Below are 20,010 nucleotides of genomic sequence, written 5' to 3'. Positions count from 1 at the left end.
CATCTCCATGGAAACCCGCACCCACTCACGTGCGGTTGCAGTATGTGATGCCATCGCCCTGGTAGCCCCGCTGGCAGTGACACTCGTAGCTGAGGGGTGTGTTCAGGCAGGTCGCCCGCAGGTGGCACCGCGCCAGGCCCAGGCGACACTCGTCCACGTCTGGACAGCGGGCATATGCCCAGCGGGCAGGGAGGGCCACAGACAGCCCCAGGCCCTCCCCCACCCACAGGGAGCAGTTACCCCCACCCAGAGGCCCCGAGAAGTCCCCCTGAAGGCACCTGGAGTGGGGGGGGCAGGAGGTGAAGAAGGGGGTGGGAACAGAGAGAAACAAGAGACAGAGACAGGGAGACAGTGAAAGGGAGAGAGAGGGAAAGACAGAAACAGAAAGACAAGAAGGAAGAATGAGAACAAAAGAGCCACAGAGCCCGGGTAGGAGTGGAGAAAAGAGAGAGAACCGGAGAGAGAGGGGAAGGGAAGAAAAACAGAGAAAAGGTGAAGGAGCAGAGAAACAGGCCATTAGAATTAGGGCGGAGGGAGAGCCGCATCCCCCGCCCCACCCTCTGGCCTCACTGTCCCCTGCCTCACCGTCCCAGCGTGGGGTTGTCCTCATTGCCGCACCAGCCGCACTCATGGCTCTGCAGACACTCGTGGCAGGTCAGGAAGCGGTCGCAGCTCCGGCACCGGGGCTCTGAGTGCACGCTGCAGGGCGACAGGCGTGGTGGGCGTCCCACCGCCCCCTCCCCCCGGCTCCATTCTCCTCTCTGGGAGCCCGGCTACCCTGACAAGACTGTACCTGTCGTCCCAGCCACGGCAGCCCCCGTGCGGGTACCGTGCCAGGTAGGCAGCGAACAGGAAGCAGGTGTGGGTGGACTGACACCAGGCGCACTGGCTGGAGTTGGCCAGGCAGTCGTCACAGGTTAGGCGTCTGGGGGCGGGGAGCAGGGACAGGGTCAAACCGGCCCCCACAAACCCTCCCCATACCCTCTCCCTGGGCCCAGGCGGCTCACTGGCTGCAGAGCGGGGGACACTCCTCTGGGCTCTTCAGGGCGCCCCGACTCCGGCCCCGCCGGCTGCACGCTGCATCCCCTTTGCGGCTGGTGCTCTGATGCCACTCGCAGAAGGGGTCCTGGGGAGTTAAGGAGGAGGAAGAGCCCAGCTTAGCCATCTCCCTTGGGCTGCCAGCACAGGCTCCGTCCCCAGCTCAACTAGCAGCTGCCTCCCTCACCCACCCACCCCCCAGACCACCCCTCCAAGCCCACCTCCCTCCCCAACTGCCATCCTCTCCAGACTCTCCCCTCCAGCCACGGCTGAAGATCCATGGGAACTGCCTTCCCAACAGCCACTGCCTTTTGGGGCAACAGAACCCCTACGTGTGATCCAGATAGGGCTGATCTATCCTTAAGATTCAGATGTGGACAGGGCCACACGTCCTCCCCCTCAGCCTCACAGACGGGTCTGAAAGTCGGCACAAGACCCAACCAGAGCCAGTGAAATGTCCTTCTAGGACTTCCGTTGAACTGGGGGGCGAGAGTGGGGTGAGGACGGAAAGTTGCTCTCTTCCACTTAGGACTTGGGTAGCTGAGTGGGGGGGACAACGGTCTGGAGCCCTTGTGAATCCCTTGCAACCCCTGAGGAATGAACCTCCAGGGAAGCAAGGGTATAGAATGAAGGGAGGTGGATGCCTGACGACACGGTCTGAATCACAGGCCTAAAGACCTACTCCTGGACTCTGGAGCCTGAGCCCATAAATGCTCCTCTGGTAAGGAGGTACCAACTTGGGTTTCTGGCAGTGACAACAGAGAGAGTCCTGATTGCCGGGAGCCCATTCTCCAGCCCCTCTCCTCTGCTCCCCACCCGGCTCTCAACTGTAGATCAAAGACAACAGCCCCACCTGCTTCCTGCCACTGCCCCCAGGGGGACCCCTCGGATGCCGTACCAACTCCAGGGGGCCCTCCCCCTTTCCCAGTTGCCCAATTTGGCTGCTTTTGTCTCGAGACCTCCCCTCTGTGGCTTGGCAGGCACCTGGGTACAGGCGTGACAGTCACGATGCTCCTCGCAGAGCGGGCAGAGGGCAGGCACCAGCACCAGCAGGGACCCGCCGGTCCTGTCGTCCCCGCAGTGGGCCCCGCTCTGGCGCAGGTGGCAGGTGGCGCTGGTCAGGCACCAGCCGCAGCCCTGGTCCGCCAAGCAGCCCAGGCAGGAGGAGTAGGACGAACAGGCTGAAGAGCGGTAAGGCTCCAGAAAGAAGAAGGAGATCTCCTGCGGGAAGTGCTCACGTTAGGATCAGGGGTCCACACTCCGAGTCACAGGGCAAGAGTCGAGGTTGGGGGTAGGGGTCAGGGTTTGGGGCTACAGACTTCAGTGTCTGCAGACAAAGTTGAGAACTTAAGCATGTAGAAAGTCAGGATTTAGGATGAGCCGACAAGAGGGCATCAGGGTTTGAGAGAATCTAGAGATTAGAGGTCAAAGTAGAGAGGGCAGAAGTCAGGGCCAGTGGGGTCAGGGCAGGAGTCAGAATGTGAGATCAGGTCAGAGTCTGGGGGTCGGAGGTTGGGGCCTAGAGGGCTCAAGGTGAGGCCCAGAGTTCAAGAGTCAAGGGGTAAGAGGTCAGGTCAAGAGGGTTAGAATGTGTGCTCTGGCATTCAGAAAGCTCCGGGGAACTGAAGTCAGGGCCTGGGTGAAGGGTCAGAGGCCAGGGCCTGGGTACTCACGCTGCCACCTGGCACGCCGGTCCGGTCCCACAGCAGGGTAAGTTCACTGTGCCCAGGGCCTGCCGAGCCATTGAGCTGGCCCCGGATCTCGACCGCATACTTGTGGCCCCGGCCAGGCAGTGGGAAGAGGCGAGCAGACCCCGGGCGCTGCAGCCGCCTTGTCTCCTTCTCCTGCTGAGCCACCCAGCGCCCCACCTCCTCCTGGGTAGGGGTGGGGGACAGACAGGGGCCTCAGAATGTTCCAGTGCCACCTTAACCCCTGAAACCTCCAAGAGCCCCAAACCCACCCAGCACTCACCTCCATCCTGGGAAGAGGGCCTCAGAGTTCCTTAGACCCCAAGAACCCCTGCGAACCCCTAAACCCTCCAACAACCCACCTCAGGGAAATCAGATTTAGTAACTCAGACGTTCCCCATCTTCTTCAAAATTCCCCCCAAACTCCACTCATAACTGAAAACCCCAGGGCCTCCCTCCACTAAGGACATATCCCATGCCTCTGATTTTCCCTAGTCTTCCCCTGGCACTATATACCCCAGCCCCCATACTTATAATTAGCAGCCCCCCTGAACGTTCAAGAACCCTCACCATGTTCTCTGTGTCAGGGCCACGGGCCATCCGGGCCAACACATGTAGACGCTGGGCCCGGGCCCACACAGCTACATCCTCAGCCCCCGGCCCCCCGGGCCCTCCTGGCAGCAGTGGGTGGATGAAGCCACGGTAGACCAGGGACACGTCGGTCTCTGGGCTGGGCGTCAGAGTGATGGTCGTGCTGCGGACAATCAGGACCTGTGCCAGCCAGGGAGAAGGGGATGTGTGAGTGTCTCTTTGCATGGCCCCTCAGTGTCCACACCCGACCTCTTTCCCTATCTTATGAAACATGAGACCGAGGCCAGGGGCACTCTGAGTTGGGACTTCAACTCAGACAACAGACAACAGGGTCCCGGCCTCTGCTCATCACTTCTCTCAGTAAAATCCAGGACCCCAGACCTTTCAGGAGCCTCTTCCCTGACAGTTCACCTTTCCACCTAAACCCTTAAAGAGTCCAGATTCTTTTTTTTAAGTCCCTTAACTACAGGGTTTGGAGAACTTCCAGGTTAGTGAACACATCCACGCCAGCGAGGGGTGGCACCCCAGCTCCATGAGGACAGAGCTCCTTTGCTCACAGCCCTTCGGGGCCTCGCACTCTGTAACGTGTTCTCCGTTATTCAACAAACCAGTACATAAGTTAACAAAAAAAAAAAAAAAAAGAAGAGTCCAGATCCAACATTCAAAGTGACAGACACACTACGTAATTTGTTAGCGTGTGTTTTATAATTGCAAAAGAATGGAATAACCCATGTGTTCGTCAATGGGAGGCTGTTTATTTTTTTTCAACGTTTATTTATTTTTGGGACAGAGAGAGACAGAGCATGAATGGGGGAGGGGCAGAGAGAGAGGGAGACACAGAATTGGAAACAGGCTCTAGGCTCTGAGCCATCAGCCCAGAGCCCGACGCGGGGCTCGAACTCCCGGACCGCGAGATCGTGACCTGGCTGAAGTCGGACGCTCAACTGACTGCGCCACCCAGGCGCCCCAATGGGAGGCTGTTTAAATAAACTGCAGCACTACGGCCCTAGAACCTAAATGGACTATTACAAAGCTTTAAACAAAACAAAAAAATGAGGTGTTTTCTAAACTCTAAGGAGCTTGCCAGGATATGTTAAGAAACAAAAGGAATGGGGTTCCTGGATGGCTTAGTCGGTTAAGCGTCCGACTTTGGCTCAGGTCATGATCTTGCAGTTCATGAGTTCAAGCCTGACTGTGCTGAAAGCTCAGAGCCTGGAGTCTGCTTCAGATTCTGTCTCCCTCTTTCTCTCTCTGCCTCTCCCCAACTCAGGCTCTCTCTCTCTCTCTCTCAAGAATAAATAAACATTAAAAAAAATTAAGAAATAAAAGGAAGGAGCACCTGGGTGGCTCAGTCGGTTAAGTGTCTGACTCTTGATCTCAGCTCAGGTCACAATCTCACGTGAGATCAAGACCCGAGTCGGGCTCCACACTGACAGTGCGGGACCTGTTTGGGATTCTTTCTCCCTCTCTCTCTCTGCCCCCTTCTTGCTCGTGCGAGTGCGTGTGCTTGCTCACTCTCTCTCTCAAAATAAATAAATACATTTTTTTAAAAAATAAATAAAAGAGGGGCGCCCAGGGGCGCCTGGGTGGCGCAGTCGGTTAAGCGTCCGACTTCAGCCAGGTCACGATCTCGCGGTCCGTGAGTTCGAGCCCCGCGTCAGGCTCTGGGCTGATGGCTTGGAGCCTGGAGCCTGTTTCCGATTCTGTGTCTCCCTCTCTCTCTGCCCCTCCCCCGTTCATCCTCTGTCTCTCTCTGTCGCAAAAAATAAATAAACGTTGAAAAAAAAAAAAAAAAAATTAAAAAAAAAAAAAAAAAGAGGGGCGCCTGGGTGGCGCAGTCAGTTAAGCGTCCGACTTCAGCCAGGTCACGATCTCGCGGTCCGTGAGTTCGAGCCCTGCGTCGGGCTCTGGGCTGATGGCTCGGAGCCTGGAGCCTGTTTCTGATTCTGTGTCTCCCTCTCTCTCTGCCCCTCCCCCGTTCATGCTCTGTCTCTCTCTGTCCCAAAAATAAATAAACGTTGAAAAAAATAAATAAATAAATAAATAAATAAATAAATAAAAGAATATTACTTTTTGTGCAAGAAAGAAAAATAATTCAATGTCAATGTCACGTGCACATGTATCTGAATAGGCAGATTCTGCAAGGATATAAAAGAAATCCAAAAGGATCTTCCAGGAAGAGTCAGGGTGGTCTTAAGTTGGGGAGATGCTAGGGAGAGCTTCCCATACTGCTCTAGATAGGGAGCAGGACAGATGGAGACCCTTTTTGCTTAACGACTTTTTACATCATTGTGATTTTTTAACCATACAACTTTAAAATTTTTTTTCAACGTTTTTTATTTATTTTGGGACAGAGAGAGACAGAGCATGAACGGGGGAGGGGCAGAGAGAGAGGGAGACACAGAATCAGAAACAGGCTCCAGGCTCCGAGCCATCAGCCCAGAGCCCGACGCGGGGCTCGAACTCACGGACCGCGAGATCGTGACCTGGCTGAAGTCGGACGCTTAACCGACTGCGCCACCCAGGCGCCCCTAACCATACAACTTTTAAAAATCAAGAAGTAGCCACTGGGGAAAACAATTTGGTGGTTCCTGCATAAGCTAAACATTGAATCACCATATGACCCAGCAATTCTGCTCCTGGATATAAGCCCAAAAGAGCTGACAATAGGTGTTTATTGCAATACATACGAATTTCAAATCATTCTTTTCTACGTTAAAAACTAACATAATATTGTATGCCAATTATACTTCAATTAAAAAAAAATAAAATATTTTTTAAAAGCAAACATGGGGGCGCCTGAGCAGCTCAGGGGGTTAAGTGTCCGACTTCAACTCGGGTCATGATCTCACGGCTCCTGAGTTCGAGTCCCGTGTCGGGTTCTGTGCTGACAGCTCAGAGCCTGGAACCTGCTTCAGATTCTGTGTCTTCCTCTCTCTCTCTCTCTCTCTCTCTCTCTCTCTCTCTCTCTCTGCCCTCCCCCATGCACGCTCTGTCTCTCTCTCTCAAAAATAAATAGACATTAAAAAATGAGTTGAAAAAAAGCAAATATGTATGCAAAATGGTTTATCCATGAATGCTCACAGCAGAACTATTCCCAATAGCCAACAGGTATAAACAGCCATCAGCTGATGAATGGATTGGCACAGTCATACAAGAGGATATCATTCACCCATAAAAAGGAACGAAATTCTGAGGCATGCTACAACATGGATGAACACTGAAAACACTACTTTAAGTGAAAAAAGCCATACACAGAAGACAACGTGTATGATTCCGTTTATAAGGCATATCCACAGTTGGCAAATCCAGAGTTAGTAGACTGTCAACCACTAACCAGTAAAAGGTTAGTGGCTGGCCAGGGGCCAGGGGGAGAGGGGGAATAGAGAGGGATTACTTAAGGATCTGGGGTTTCTCTTCAGGGTAACAAAACTGTTCTGGAACCAGGTGGTGATAGTTGCACAATATTGTGAATGTGCTTAATATCACTGCTGGTAAATTTTACACTATGTAAAATTTTACACTGTGTGTTTTAGCACAATTTTTAAAAATCGGACCCTTGAATGTAGAGACTTATGAGGCAAACACAAGAGCTGTATAGAACCATTTGAAAAACGAAAACCCCAGGACCAGACCCTCCAACACTCCATGCTGGGCCCCACCCCCTGGCTCCCCACCTTGTCGGGCTGGGAGGCGTTGGGCGGCTGCTGGAAAGTGAGCAGGTGCAGGCCAGGCAGGAAGCTCTGGGTGACACAGGCCTCCAGGGATGTGACGAAGACAGGCGCAGGCCCCCACCAGCCCACGGTGCCTGAGATCTGCTCCCCTCGGCAGCGGGCCTGTTCTGTGAGGACCGGGGTGGGGGGGGAAGGAAGGTCAGCATGGGGCGCTGTGCCGCCCCCTCCCACACTGCCAATGGGCACTCACCAGGCCGAGGGAGGCAGCTCTCATTATGCACGCACCAGCCCAGAGGGCCGGGCCCCCGGGGAGGAGTTGTCGGGCCGCTGAAGGCCAGGCAGGCCTGGCAGTCACCCAGAAGGCGGCCCAGGCCCAGGCAGCTGGCAGCTGGACACTACAGGGAGGGGAGGGGACAGGGGTTACTGTCCACAGGGGCTTAAAGGATCTGGAAAGGACTGTAGATTCAGGAGCAGTGGGGTGGAAGGCGCCAGGAAATTAGAGAAGGCACTTGAAAGCCACTTGGAATGAGGAAGAGCAACAGAACAGGAGCTAAGGGATCTGGGGACAGGGTCACAAAGCTCAAAAGCGCTGGGAGGGGTCAGAGGTTGAGGGGTCAGGAATGCCAATCTTAGGTGTGAAAACAAGTGTCCCAAGTAGAGAAAGTCCTTCTCTGCTTGGTTTAGACAGAGGGAGACGCTGACGGCCGTGTCTCTGCACTAGGAGACAGAGCTGGGACGGTCACTCACAGCCCCAGACGGGGTCCCAGGAGGTGGTGCAGCTTGGCAGGCCCCCTGACACCAACTGCATTCAGGGTCTCGGGAGCAGACGCTGTGGTCCGTGTACATGGAGCAGTAGTCTAAGTGGTACTGCAGAGACGGGGAGTGAGAGAGGGGGCTCCTCAGACCTGGAGCCTGCTCCCTCATCCCCACTCCCTGTGATCATCCCGGGGAGCCTCCACTGCTCACTCAGCACCTTGGGGATCCCTATCTGCTCTGCCCTCAGCCCCAGGGACCTCCGTTCCTCCCCCCTCAAACCTGGGGACCAACCTCCCTCCTCTCATATCCCTAGGGACCCCCGTCCTTCTCCCAGGGGCCCACCCCACCTTTCTCCCTCATCCATGGGAACCATGCTACCTCCTTCCCAGCCGCCCTCTCCCTATCACCCCAGTGCTCACGTCCGGAGCAGGCGCCTGGAACACAAAGGGAGGCACCTTGTAGGCCATCAAGTCCCCACGAGGCCGGCCACTGTACCCCCCAGCCACCAACAGGACACTGCCACCAAGCACAGCCGCCACATGCGAGTATCGACCACTGGGAGGTGCTGCTCGGCCTAGGAGAATACAGATTCCCCCCCAACAAGGACATGAGACTCTAACCAGTCTTCCCTTGTCCCTCTAACCACAGCTCCCTTGTCCAGAGGACTACCCGACTCTCCTATGCTTCAGCCCAACCTGCTACTTCCTGCTTTAACCCAGCGTGCCCAAGGAAGCCCTCCTAGCATGTCTGGCCCCACACCTGCCAGAGCTTCCACACCACTGTGCAAACCACCTTGAAGACAGAGCATGGTCTTGGGGGTCAGAAAAACTTGGCTTCGATTCCTGTGTCTACCACCTACCTGGGCTCAAGTCATAGATCAACTACTAACTTGCTGAGTGGCCTTGGGCAAGAGACTCAACTTCTCTGAGTTGGTCTCTTCCTCTGTAAATGGAACTGTCCTCCTGCCCTCAGGAAGCCATGAGGCAGGGTGCCTGGCTCTCTCCTGGTATTGTCTATCTGGCACCAGCCTCCCTTCTGGTGACAACTCTGATTTTCCTCTGGAAAACCACCCTCTCCCACTACAGTCCACAGGCTCAAGTTGAGCTGACCCTGCCTCTGGCAGCAGTGGGGCTTAGCCCAGGCCCATCAGTGTCAGTGATAAGTTCTGGAATAGGACCCAGTTCCTTCAATTCTTGGGGAGAGAGGCACCCTCTTCCCTCTGAGCATTTTAAACACATTTTTTTAAACGTTCTTTACTTTGAGAAAGAAAAACAGAGAGAATGCGACCAGGGGAGGGACAGAGAGAGAGGGAGAGAGAGAGAGTCCCAAGCAGGCTCTGCACTGTCAGCACAGCGCCTGACACAAGCCTCGATCTCACGAACCACGAGATCATGACCTGAGTGGAAATCGAGAGCCAGACGCTTAAGCGACTGAGCCGCCCAGGCGCCCCTTCCCTCTGGGCATGTCAAAGGAGTAGATATAGTCCCAGGGCTGCTGGTGACCATTTACAAATGACAAACCTGCCACAGAATGAAGTGAGCTCAAACAAGGGCTAGCTGATGCCATCACGTGAGCACCCAGATCCAGGCCAGCCTGAAGCCAGTTTTCACTCACATGAGCCAAGAACTTGGGTTTTGCTCGAGCTGGCTGGGTTGGATTGGTCACTTAGAGCCAAGGGTCCTGACTGATGTGTAAGTGGTCAGTGATCGGTGACCCCTCACCCTCTTATGGAAATGTATGCTCTGTAAACACGTGGGACTTGGCCTGGGGACTTGCAAACTACAGAGGAGGAAGAGGCCTTTGGCCCAAAGGAGAAACAGGGACAGGCAGATGAGCCCTGGATTCAAGGCCTCGAATGCCAGCCCAAGGCTTTATTGCTGATGGTCAAATAGGGTTCCGTGGGGGAACCCTTCACCCAGCCTACTCCTTAAGTGTCAATGTCCCTTCCTTATGCTTGTTCTCTGTCCTCATTCTTCTGTGGGGGGGGGGGGGGCGGGGAGAATAGATGGGCCCCCTAGAAGTCCACAGCCCCCTGAAATAATATGCCCAGTTTGTGTTACAAGCGTCTTTCTGAGGAGAGGGCCTGTGGCTTTCTTCTGATTCTCAAAGTAGTCGGATTCAATGAGTTTGAAGGTTTCTCCACCCCCCTCCCAGGTAAGCCCTGGGGCCGGATTCTGACTGTACAAGACAACATACTGAGCTCTTCGCTAGGCTGTCTCCATCTTTCAGCCATCTCAATTCATTCTCACAACAGCCCAGTGGGTTACATGTTATCGTCACCCCCATTTTACAGATGGGGAAACTGAGGCATGGGGTGATTAAACGATATTTTTGCACAGATGGTTGTTTGGGGACAGCCATCCTGGTTCTGCCACTTGCCCATTACAGGACCTTGAAAAGGTCCCGCGTAGGTAGGCACTTCGCTGGGGCAGCTGGAAACTGGTAAAACCTGGACTGGAGCCTAGACCCGCGCTGCTGTAACTGCCTCCGGTCTCCATGGCAACGGTGCCCCTGTCCTGCCTCCAGCACAGGCTTGCCCCCCGAAACCAGCTCCAGAGGGACGTCTGGCTCACCCTACAAGGACCGAGGTGGCTCCTGCCTGAAGCCCAGATTCACTGTCAGGGAAGCGCGACTCTCAGAAGCCCCTCAGGAAAACGGACGGGCCACTCACCCTCAGGGGTTCCCGGGGGGGCAAGCTCGGCCCCCGACACCCACTGATGGCAGCCCAGGTGGTAGAAGAAGAGGCCATCTTCATAGCATTTCTCCTCCTGGTAATGGGTGTGCACGTTGCCCCCTAGGAAAGGAGGAAAGGGGCACAGCTGGCAAGCCTGGCGGACGTGGGGACACCCGTGCAGGGAGCCTCAGCTCAGGGCGGGCTTGGGGCCCTGGCAGGCAGGCGGGATCAGGGAGCCTCCTCACCATAGACCACCATGTAGTTGCCCAGGACGCTGGCTGTGTGGAAGGCTCTCTCCCGTGGGCCCTGGAGCCCATCCCGGCCCTTCAGGGTGGTCCACACGCGCCGATCCACGTGGAAGAGCTCTGTGGAGTTCACCCGCACAGAGAACCTGTAGGGAGCGGCAGGGGAGGAGCTCAGGGCAGGAAGGGCTTCTCTCCCTCCCTTGGGCTCTCAAGAGCTGTGAGATCACCCAGGGTGAGACCGGCTGTGACGGGGTTCATGTCCCCTTGGGACGAGAGGCTCCTGCTGGGCGGGACACAGCTCTGGCTCATCACTGGGTTCCGTGCATAATCTAGCCAGGGCTGGCCCTCCAAGCAGGGTGTGGCTGAGGGGATGGATGGGTGGGAGTGTGTGGGAAGGAACTGGCCAAGACAGTGAACGAAGGGATGGAGAATGAGTGAGTGGGCGGGCACGTGAGGGACTGAATGACCTAGTGAGTGACCGAATGACTGCAGAAGTACATCAGTGGGCGAAGACCAGCAAAGACTGAAGGCCCAGGGGACTGGGCCAGGCTTGGCCCTGCAGGGCAGGTCACTTACCGCGCGGTGGAGGGCCGGTGTCCACCGTGAACCAGCAGGGTGCGCGAGGGGGCATGGAACACCATGGAGTGGCCCGTGGCGGCAGGAGGCCGCCCGCCTGCTGGAATCACCTGCTCCCAGTAGCCCCCACTGGTGCTGTCGAGACGGAAGCGGAAGAGGCCAGAGGAGAAGAGGTCGTGCTGGGTGCGGCCGCCAGACACGTACAGCCAGATGTCATCCACTAGGGCGGCGGCGTGACCTGCCAGGCCTGGTGGCCCCGAGGAACTGGAGCCAGGTGGTGCGAGCAGCTCCCAGTGGCCCCCGCCCAGGGGGCTGAAGGCCCACACGTCGCTGGTGAGGGAGCCATCAGCCAGCTCACCACCCATGAGCACCAGGGAGCCGGCCCAGGCCACAGCCACATGGGAGTGACGGGCAGCCTGTGAGAAAGAGACCGGGAGGCAGATGGTGACACACAGAAAGAGTAACAGAGACGGAGACACAGGAAAAGACAGAGACACAGAGTAAGACAGACAGAGATACACAAAGAGAGGAAAGAGAGACAGACACATGCAAATACAAAGCAGAGGTGAGACAGAGGAGGCAGGAAACAGAGAAGATGGCGGAGAAAAAGAGAGACAGATAGCCCAGAGGGAAGACACCGAGTCCAAGAGAGAGCAGAAAACCAAGAGGCGGGGACAAAATCGGAGAGAGGAACCAAGAGAAAGAGACAGGAGGTCCACAGAAGAAGATGCAGAAGAGGAGATAAAGGAAGAAAAAAGGAAACTAGAGCTAGAAAAGCAGTACCGGGAGGAGTAGGTGGGCCTGTATCAAGCTGCAGGGGTGGGGACGCGTGGGATGAGGGTGTCGCTCTGTTGGGGGTGGGGTGGTGGCTGGCTGGGTCTCACAGAGTGGACAGGCACCTCTGAGCAGGGCAGGGGCGAGGCGGGGTCCATACCGGGGCAGGACTCAGGTCCCAGCGCTCCCAGGTGTTGGCAGAGAAGTTGTACAGGACGAGATCACCCAGGGCTCTGTTGAGGTCCTGGCCTGCGGAAGGGGAGATGGCCTCAAGCCCTGGCCACAGGCTGCAGGCTGCTGGAGCCAGACACGCACCCCCTCCGCTCACCTCCAAAAACAGCCAGCAGCCCCGGCGGGGACAGGAAGGCACCAGCTGCCCCAATACGGGCCGAGAAGGCAGGGTCCCCGGCACTCACGTTGTGCCACCAGCCAGCCCCCTGGTTCTCCCACAGGTGCAGGTCACAGGCGCGTCCCAGGAAGCCAGGCTCACAGCGGCATGGTCCCAGGGGCTGGAGGGGAGACAGGACATAAAGGCAGGGATAGAGAGAGGAAAAAAGAGAGACGGGGGAGGAGAGCCAGAGCCAGAGTGAGACATAAGGGGTAGAAAGGGAGAAGGAAAAAGATGGACAGGAAAGGAGAGATGGAGTGAGATAGGAAGGAGACAGGCCAACAGACAGAGAAAGAAAGGGACACAGTGACACATCAAGAGGGAGGAAGAGAGGTAGAAAAAAGCAGACAGACCAAGAAAAATAGGGGAATGGGAAAGACAGAAGGACCCGGAGAGGAAAATGAGGACAGACAACAAGAGGAGAGGTTGGAGAAGAAGCACAGTGGTGAGGTCAACGTCAGCCTGGGCTGGAAGACTTCAGTCTGAGGCCCGAGGTCAGTGGTCAGAAGTCAGAAGGTGGGGCTGGAGGGGGTGCCTGGGTGGTTCGGTCAGTTGAGCACCCAACTTCGGCTCACGTCACGATCTCACAGTTCGTGAGTTCAAACCTCGCGTCGAGCTCGCTGTCAGCACGGAGGTGCTTCTGTCCCCCTCTGTGCCCCTCTCTCTGCCCCTCCCCTGGTTGTGCACTCTCAAAAATAGATAAACATTTAAAAAGAAGAAGAAGAAGTCGGGGCTGGGGGCCCAAGGCCAGACAGAGTGCCTGGGTTAGGGGATGGAGTAGCATCTGGCAAGCAGAAGGCAGGTGGGTTCACAGGTGGGAGGTAGGTCACGGGCAGGACGGGAGTGGGCTCAGGCAGAAGAGGGGCTCCAGATGAAGGTGGGGTGGGGCAGGGTGTGGAAGGAAGAGGGGAGTACTGTGGGTGACGGGAGGGTCCCTGGCGGGGTTGCTGTCACGGGAGAGGGCAGAGTGGCAGGGGGGTTTCAGGCAGGGGCAGAGTCAGGAGATGGGGCGGTAGGTGTGGTCACAGATCAGGGCCCCAGGGGGACGCAGCGGGGGCTGGGCTCACCGAAGCGCAGGTGCCATGGCCGCCACAGTAGGCCGGGCACTCCTGCAGGCTGCAGTCAGGGCCCCCCCAGCCGGGCTCGCAGGCGCACACGCCAGGGGGCTGGCACTGCCCGTGGCTGCTGCAGCCCCCGGGGCACAGGGAGAAGCGGAAGGAGGCATTGAAGCCCAGCAGGTTGTAGTTGGCATCGCTGAAGAGGTGGAGGAGCATCTGCAGGCACAAGACGGGCAGGGTTCCGGGGACTGGACGGCGAGGGGGTCCGCTCCTGTCCCCATCCCCCCCAGGAGTCCCCACCTCCTGTCTTTGTCTCTCTCCACCCTTCTTTGTCCCTGTGTCCTGTCTGATGCCAAGTCTCTCTGGCTGCCTCCGCCCCTCCCCATCTGTTTCCTTGTGCGTCTCTATCGCCCTTTCCTCCAAACTCCACCTAGACCTCCGGCCAGAGCCCCGCGGTCCAGCCACACCGACCTTGCCTGAGGAAGCCTCGATGGGCGGAGGCCGAGTGCTGCCACTCAGACTGGCAAGCAGGGGCCCTCGGGGAGAGTCGCCGTCATACACAAACAGGTAGTCGTACGTGCATTCCGTGTCCAGGAAAAGAAAGTCCAGCAGGATCCGATGCTGGGGGCTTGGGGCTGGGCAGCGAGAACAGAGGGGCTGGGCTCAGATGCGGACCCTCTCCCCGGGCCTCCATGCAGCCCAGCCAAGAACACCAAGCCCTGCTCCACATGACGCTGGGGACCCAAAGGGGAGTCAGACCTGAGCCCTGCCTTCAAGGGGCTCTTGGTCTCACAGCCCAGGGAGGTCAGACCTGTGACAGCAAGAGGGCCAGGAGCCAGAGAAGGAATTACAGTATCACCCCTGGAAAGGGCTCCTGATACCAGGCTGAACACCTCCCACCATTCAGATGGGAAAACCGAAGTGCAGAGAGAAGAACCCCATCCCCGTGATCACACAGAGTTGTTCTTGTTTATTTCTGAGCCTCGGACACTAAGCCTGAGGGGCAGGGTCCAGGCCTGAGCAGAAAAGCCTACTCCCGGGTGGAAAAGGGCCTCTGGGAGGGTCCCCCGTTCCAGAACTGATCAGAACTCCAAACAAAGGGGCCAGTTTCTTGCCCCATGGACAAAGGCTGAACCTTGGAGCACCACAGATCCTCTCGGCCCCCGCCCAGGTCTCATCTCTGTTTACTGTAGTGGCTAAAGGCACAGACTTGAGCCAGACTGCCCAGGCTCACATCTTGGTTCTGCCACTTACTAGCTACTAGCTGTGTGGCCTTGGGCTAACCTCTCTGGATGTGTTCCTTCATTTGTAAAGTGGGGTTATAACAGTACTGAGGTAGATTCAAACTTTTTGGCCACTCCTATCACTGAGAGGTGAGGACTGACTCCTTGCCCCTTCTATCTGGGAAGAGCCTCAGAGAGACAAGCTATGAAAAAGCCAAAGCCACATGGAGGGGCCACGTGCAGGCATCCCAGCTGACAGCCCCAGCTGAGCCTCCAGCTGGCGGCCAGCAGCGACCGCCAGCCCTGTGAGGGAGCGTTCTTGGATGTCGGGCCCAGGTGAGTGTTTGGATGACTGTAATCCCCGCTGACATCCAACTATGACCACAGGAGAGGCCTAGCGCTTCGTAAGTGCCATTGCCCTAGCCACTGTCACTGTTCTTGCTCTCTGCCAGGTCTTGATTCCAGAAGGTTCTCTCATCCCACATCTCACACTAGGGGGCTCAGGAAACTAGACCTGGGTTCCAGCTCTGCTCCTGAACTGCTGGGGGACCCTGGGCCAGCCCCTTCCCCCATGCCCCTCACCACACTCATCAGCATACTGGAGGTGCTCACCCACCACTCACTAGCTGTGTGATCTTGCGTTCGTTCCACGGGCTCTCTGAGCCTCAGTTTCCTTGAAGTAAAATGGAGATACTCTCCCCACCCACCAAGGCTGGTGGGAAGATTCAAGACGGTGATTCTAACATGCCTGCCTAGGCCTCGTCCTCTCTTACCAGGACCACTGATTCAGCCTCCACCTCGGCCTCCTGTCTTGCCCTGACAAGGGTCTTAGACAGATCGTCCTAACTTCGCATCTGGCCCTGGCCCTATCCTGTTCAAAAGCCCTCCATGGCTCCCCACCATCCCCAGAAGAAAGTCCAGCTCCCTAAGCTACCATTCGAAGTCTCACCTTGTCTCACATCACCCCACTGCTTGCAACTCCGTCAGGAGCAGGGCCTTTGCACAAGCCTCTCCCTCTGTCTGGAGCACATATTCCCTTCGTACCAGCAAACTTCCCCACCTCCTCCAGGAAGCCTTCCCTGATGCCCCCTGGCTGGCTTAGGTGCCTCTCTTTGGCCTTCCCACTTTCCATTATAAGCCTCATTTCTCTGAGCCAGGACCATCTATGTCTGGGTCTGCCCCTTCTGCAGCTGGGGAGACCCACAGGACAGGGCCTGGGCCTAAGTCATCTTGGGGTACCTCCCTGACCTTGCCCAGCACAGGACCTGGCACTGAACAAGGGCTCAGGAAACACTGAATGAAGGAATGAAGAAATGCACAAAAGAAAGAATACTAAAGTTGGCAGCTCTCCCTCAGGCTCGGACCAGAGCCCCTGAGAACATCACACAGACCCCAAACCGCGGTCTGGGGAATGAAGAACGATTCAGCCAGACCAGGCAACCAGTCCTCCCAGAGCTTGCCAGCCTCAACCAAAATATAAGCTTGGTTCCCAGCATCACAACAAGTGATTTTGTCAAGGGCATGCCAGAGGCCAGTCACCATCTGCTCTCTCCAAGTTCCTCCCTAAGTTCAAGATCTCCCCCTTCCACCCATCATGGGCCCAATCCCCATGGCATCCTGGACAGAAATCCGACCCCCAAACCCCCTGCTTTTCAAAAGCAGAATACCTCTCATTCAGGAGGATGTTATGAGGACTGGTTACAATAAAGGGTAAGTGTCGTACAAAAGGAAATAGGTCAGCTGCTTATTGTTTAAAAGATGGGGGAACATGTTGGTTCTCAAAGGTGATAGGCATTGGGAAGCACGAGAGATCAAGGGGGATCTGGAAGTCGCCTGGACTCCTCCCTACTCCCAACGTCCAGCCAGCCGATCCCCAAGTCTCACTGGTGAAACTTCCCAAACATGCCTCAGTGCTCTCTGCCCCTTCCCACCTCCTCCATTCCCGCCCCAGTTCACAACTCATTCTCTCCTGAAAGAAACACATCAAGTCTCCAATCCGCCCCCCCACTTGGCCAGAGGTTCAAAATCCTGCTCAAAATCCTTCTGTGGCTCCCCATTAATGCTCAGCATGACTTTCAAGGCCATTCTTCCCCTGCTTGTGGTGCCCTCATTTCTCAGCCAACAGTCCAGCCAGACCAGACAAACCGAGACGCGGCTCCAGAGACACACCAGCCTCTCTTTTCTGTTCCCTTTTCTCACCCCGTAAACTCCTACGCATGCTTCAGAACCCTATTTCAGTAGCTCCTCCTCCTCTGTGACCCCCAAGAGAATACTCTCATCCCCCTAGACCCATCTACCCAACCTCTGCACCTCCTCCTGTCTCGTGGAATGAATGTCTGCATCCGTCCTTACCATCCCCGACCAGGTTGGCACTCCTGAAGGTCAGAAAACCATGTATACATAGAACACGTACTTCCCATTCTGTGCTCACCCACACCCCCAGACAGGGATGGCCCCCAAGCTGGGGACAGACACACTCATCCCCAAGAAACATGCTTCATCCGTACCCCATATAATAGCCACAGAGATCTAAAATATAAATCAGATCATGTCCCTCCCTGCTCAAAACCCTCCCACACCTCCCCAGTGTCCCTAGGCAAAGACCATGCTCTGCGGCCTGCAAAGGGAGGCCCTGCATCATCTGGGCCATCACACTTCTGGCCTTTGCCCAGAACCTCCTCTGGGGGACCCCTCTCTCCTTGGAGGCCAGCTTCTACATCCCCTGCCGAGAGGCCTTCCGGGACTTTTCTGGCCACTGCCTTTGGACTTCTCTTCCACCTCCCTACTGCCCTTGAGGGTACAGCTCAAAACCACAAGGTCCTCCACCCTCTAGTTCACTCTTTGTCTATTCTGTGTCCTAGTTCCTCAAAAGCGTCACAGCCTCCTGCTTCCAGGCCTTTACATGGTCTATTCTCCTTACCTAGAACACCCTTCTGTTCCCTCCTACACATGCCTCTGATCTGAGCTATAGGCCAAGCTAAGTCAGATGTCTTCTGGGCTTCCCATTCCCTGGGGGTGAGTTTGCTTCTCCCACTGGACTAAGAGCCCATAAAGATAGTGATGGGGCCTCTACATAGACTGTTTCCCTCTGGAACGTTCTTCCTCTTTCCTGGCTGACTCCTGTTGGTCTTTGAGGGCTCAGCTCAGACATGTCCTCCCCCAGGAAGCCCTCTCTGTTCTCCCAGCCACCAGGCCAGGTACCTCTTCTGGGCTCCCCCAGGCTCCAGGGGTTCCTCTGTCACAGTCCCAACCTCTCTGGGCAGTCACTGTCTGTCTATCCATGTGTTTTGTCTTCCGCACTGGATTCTAAGCCCCAAGTCATCAGGGATCGCTAGAGTTGTCTTAGTCACTGTTATGTCCCAGTGGCAAGTATGATGTCTGGCACATGAATGACTGAAAAAAATGCTTTTATTGAAGTACTTTAAAAATAACAACAGTATAGGGGCACCTGGGTGGCTCAGTTGGTTAAGCGTCCGATTTGGGCTCAGGGCATGATCTCGCGGTTTGTGAGTTCGAGCCCCATGTCAGGCTCTGTGCTCACAGCTCAGAGCTTGGAGCCTACTTTGGATTGTCTCCCTCTCTTTCTGCCCCTCCCCCACTGACGCTCTGTCTCTCTCAAAGATAAACATTTAAAAATTAATAAAAAAATAAAAAATAACAACAGCATAATTCTAATGCCATTTATTGTGTATTTACTATGTGCCAGGCACGTTAAATAGTGTTCTCGTTTAATTCCAACAATCCTATGAGTCGGTACTATTATTATCCCCACTTGGGGAGAGGGGAAGCCGAACCTCAGAGAAAGGAAGCTGCCTGCCCAAATTCACAAAGCTACTGAGAAGCGGGACTCAAATTTGAAGCAGGTGGTTGGGCTCAGAGCCTGAGTTGCTAACAATTATTCAGAATATCTCTCATTGATGGCTCTTGGCTTGTAATTGTCCATCTGGGTCTGGGTGCAACTCCCCCACCAGACTTCAAGGCCTTCCAGGGCAGGGCCCAGGTTGGCTGCATTTCAGAGCAAAGGACCTGGACCAGAACCGGAGTCTGGGAATGCGGTGAGTGGATTAATGAGTGTACAGATGAGTGAATTAGCGAATGGGTGAGTGTGTGACCCACGCGGCCCCACTCACCCTCGATGAGCCACTCGCAATTGCCATTGACGCTGTAGTTGCCCGCACCATCGGTCACGAAGCCTGGCGCCTCCCGCAGCACTTGCCGCTGCCCCTTGCAGTCCCCTGCCTGGGCCCCGGGGGACAGCGGCCCCAGCAGGGCCAAAGATAGAGCCAGCGCCACGGCCAGAGCCGGGCGCAGGGCCATATCCGCCTCCCGCACTGACTTACAGACGGGACAGGCCGTAAAGACTGGAGAGGACCCTCCACGCGGCGCGAGGCCCTGCAAATGTGACCTCTATAGACGCGACATGGCCTTGTAGACCAGGGAGGTCCAGGAGTTGCACTCCCCCAGAAGGGAGCGGCCGCTGTAGACGGGCTGTGGAAACCGAGGAGTAGATCCTATAGACCCACGAAAGGGCCTGTAAATGGGGTCGCTATGGATGGGGCCAAGCCCTAGGGACCGTGGGAGTCGCTTATAGTCACGGGCCCCCATAGGCTAGCTGACCCCATAAACGGTGTCCAGCAGTAAAAGACGCGAGCCGCTGCAGGCCGAAACGGACCTTATATACGGGTGGGTCCCCAGGGAGCGAAGGGCTCCAAAGCCCGGCGGGGGCCTCTAGAGAGGGTGCGGGTCTTGCCGGGCCAGACCCGGAAGGTCCGGGAGAGACCCCTCCAGCCGGGGGCGGGGCGCGAGCGGGTGTCGGGGGCGGAGCCCGTCTTTAGGGGCTCAGGCCTGGACCCCATAGACGCACTCCCTGGCTCACCCACCCGCGCCTCCCTCCGGAGCCGGATGGGCCAGATCAGAGAGACGAGGGGACGCTCGGGCCAGAGCGGCCTGGGAAGACCCGCTGGGAGGGCGAGGGGGCGGGGGCCGAGCGGCCGCTGTGGGAGGAAAGATGGAGAGGAGACGAGAAGTCGCGGAGCCGCAGGTCAGAGCGGCCCTGGGAGGACTGCAGAGCATCCAACCCCACCCCTCCACAAAGGGAGACTTCCGGAAACTTCCCCGCCCATTTGTTCCCACACGCGTGCGCAGCAGTGGCCTCCTTGGCCTGCGAAGAGAGAATCACACATGCGCAGTGCCAAAATCGTAACCCAAACTCGGGGTACAGGTGGTTGAGCAAAGCTCGTGCCACTGGAGGGCGCCTCTAGCTCTGACTGGAGAAGAGAAGGTGAAAATAAAGGAGCGGCGCAGTAAGAGGGTTCTGTTAGATGA

The 20,010-nt window shown here is 56.4% G+C and overlaps 1 protein-coding gene across 4 annotated transcripts in view; it reads right to left on the bottom strand.

Moving 5' to 3' along the window:
* MEGF8 (multiple EGF like domains 8) overlaps positions 1-19,757 on the bottom strand; it is a 41,872-nt gene extending 22,115 nt beyond the window's left edge. For 2 of the 4 annotated variants that reach the window (XM_019819489.3, XM_045046464.1), the window contains exons 1-19: positions 18,816-19,757; positions 13,934-14,097; positions 13,472-13,678; positions 12,345-12,525; positions 12,177-12,265; positions 11,243-11,658; positions 10,667-10,812; positions 10,419-10,541; positions 8,167-8,321; positions 7,739-7,858; positions 7,242-7,386; positions 6,995-7,158; positions 3,297-3,497; positions 2,712-2,912; positions 2,023-2,259; positions 1,008-1,126; positions 794-925; positions 586-699; positions 30-278 (exon numbers count right to left, since the gene is read on the bottom strand). In XM_019819489.3, the coding sequence (XP_019675048.2) occupies positions 30-278; positions 586-699; positions 794-925; positions 1,008-1,126; positions 2,023-2,259; positions 2,712-2,912; positions 3,297-3,497; positions 6,995-7,158; positions 7,242-7,386; positions 7,739-7,858; positions 8,167-8,321; positions 10,419-10,541; positions 10,667-10,812; positions 11,243-11,658; positions 12,177-12,265; positions 12,345-12,525; positions 13,472-13,678; positions 13,934-14,097; positions 18,816-19,002 (3,350 nt within the window). In that variant the 5' untranslated portion in view covers positions 19,003-19,757. The remainder of the gene's footprint in view (positions 1-29; positions 279-585; positions 700-793; positions 926-1,007; positions 1,127-2,022; positions 2,260-2,711; positions 2,913-3,296; positions 3,498-6,994; positions 7,159-7,241; positions 7,387-7,738; positions 7,859-8,166; positions 8,322-10,418; positions 10,542-10,666; positions 10,813-11,242; positions 11,659-12,176; positions 12,266-12,344; positions 12,526-13,471; positions 13,679-13,933; positions 14,098-18,815) is intronic. The other 2 variants (XM_019819490.3, XM_006941225.5) reach the window with 2 other exon arrangements.
* Positions 19,758-20,010: the final 253 nt, after the last annotated feature.

The sequence above is a fragment of the Felis catus genome, chromosome E2 (assembly GCF_018350175.1).
Source record: "Felis catus isolate Fca126 chromosome E2, F.catus_Fca126_mat1.0, whole genome shotgun sequence".
Taxonomy (NCBI): domain Eukaryota; kingdom Metazoa; phylum Chordata; class Mammalia; order Carnivora; family Felidae; genus Felis; species Felis catus.
This window is presented reverse-complemented; position numbering and strand designations above follow the sequence as displayed.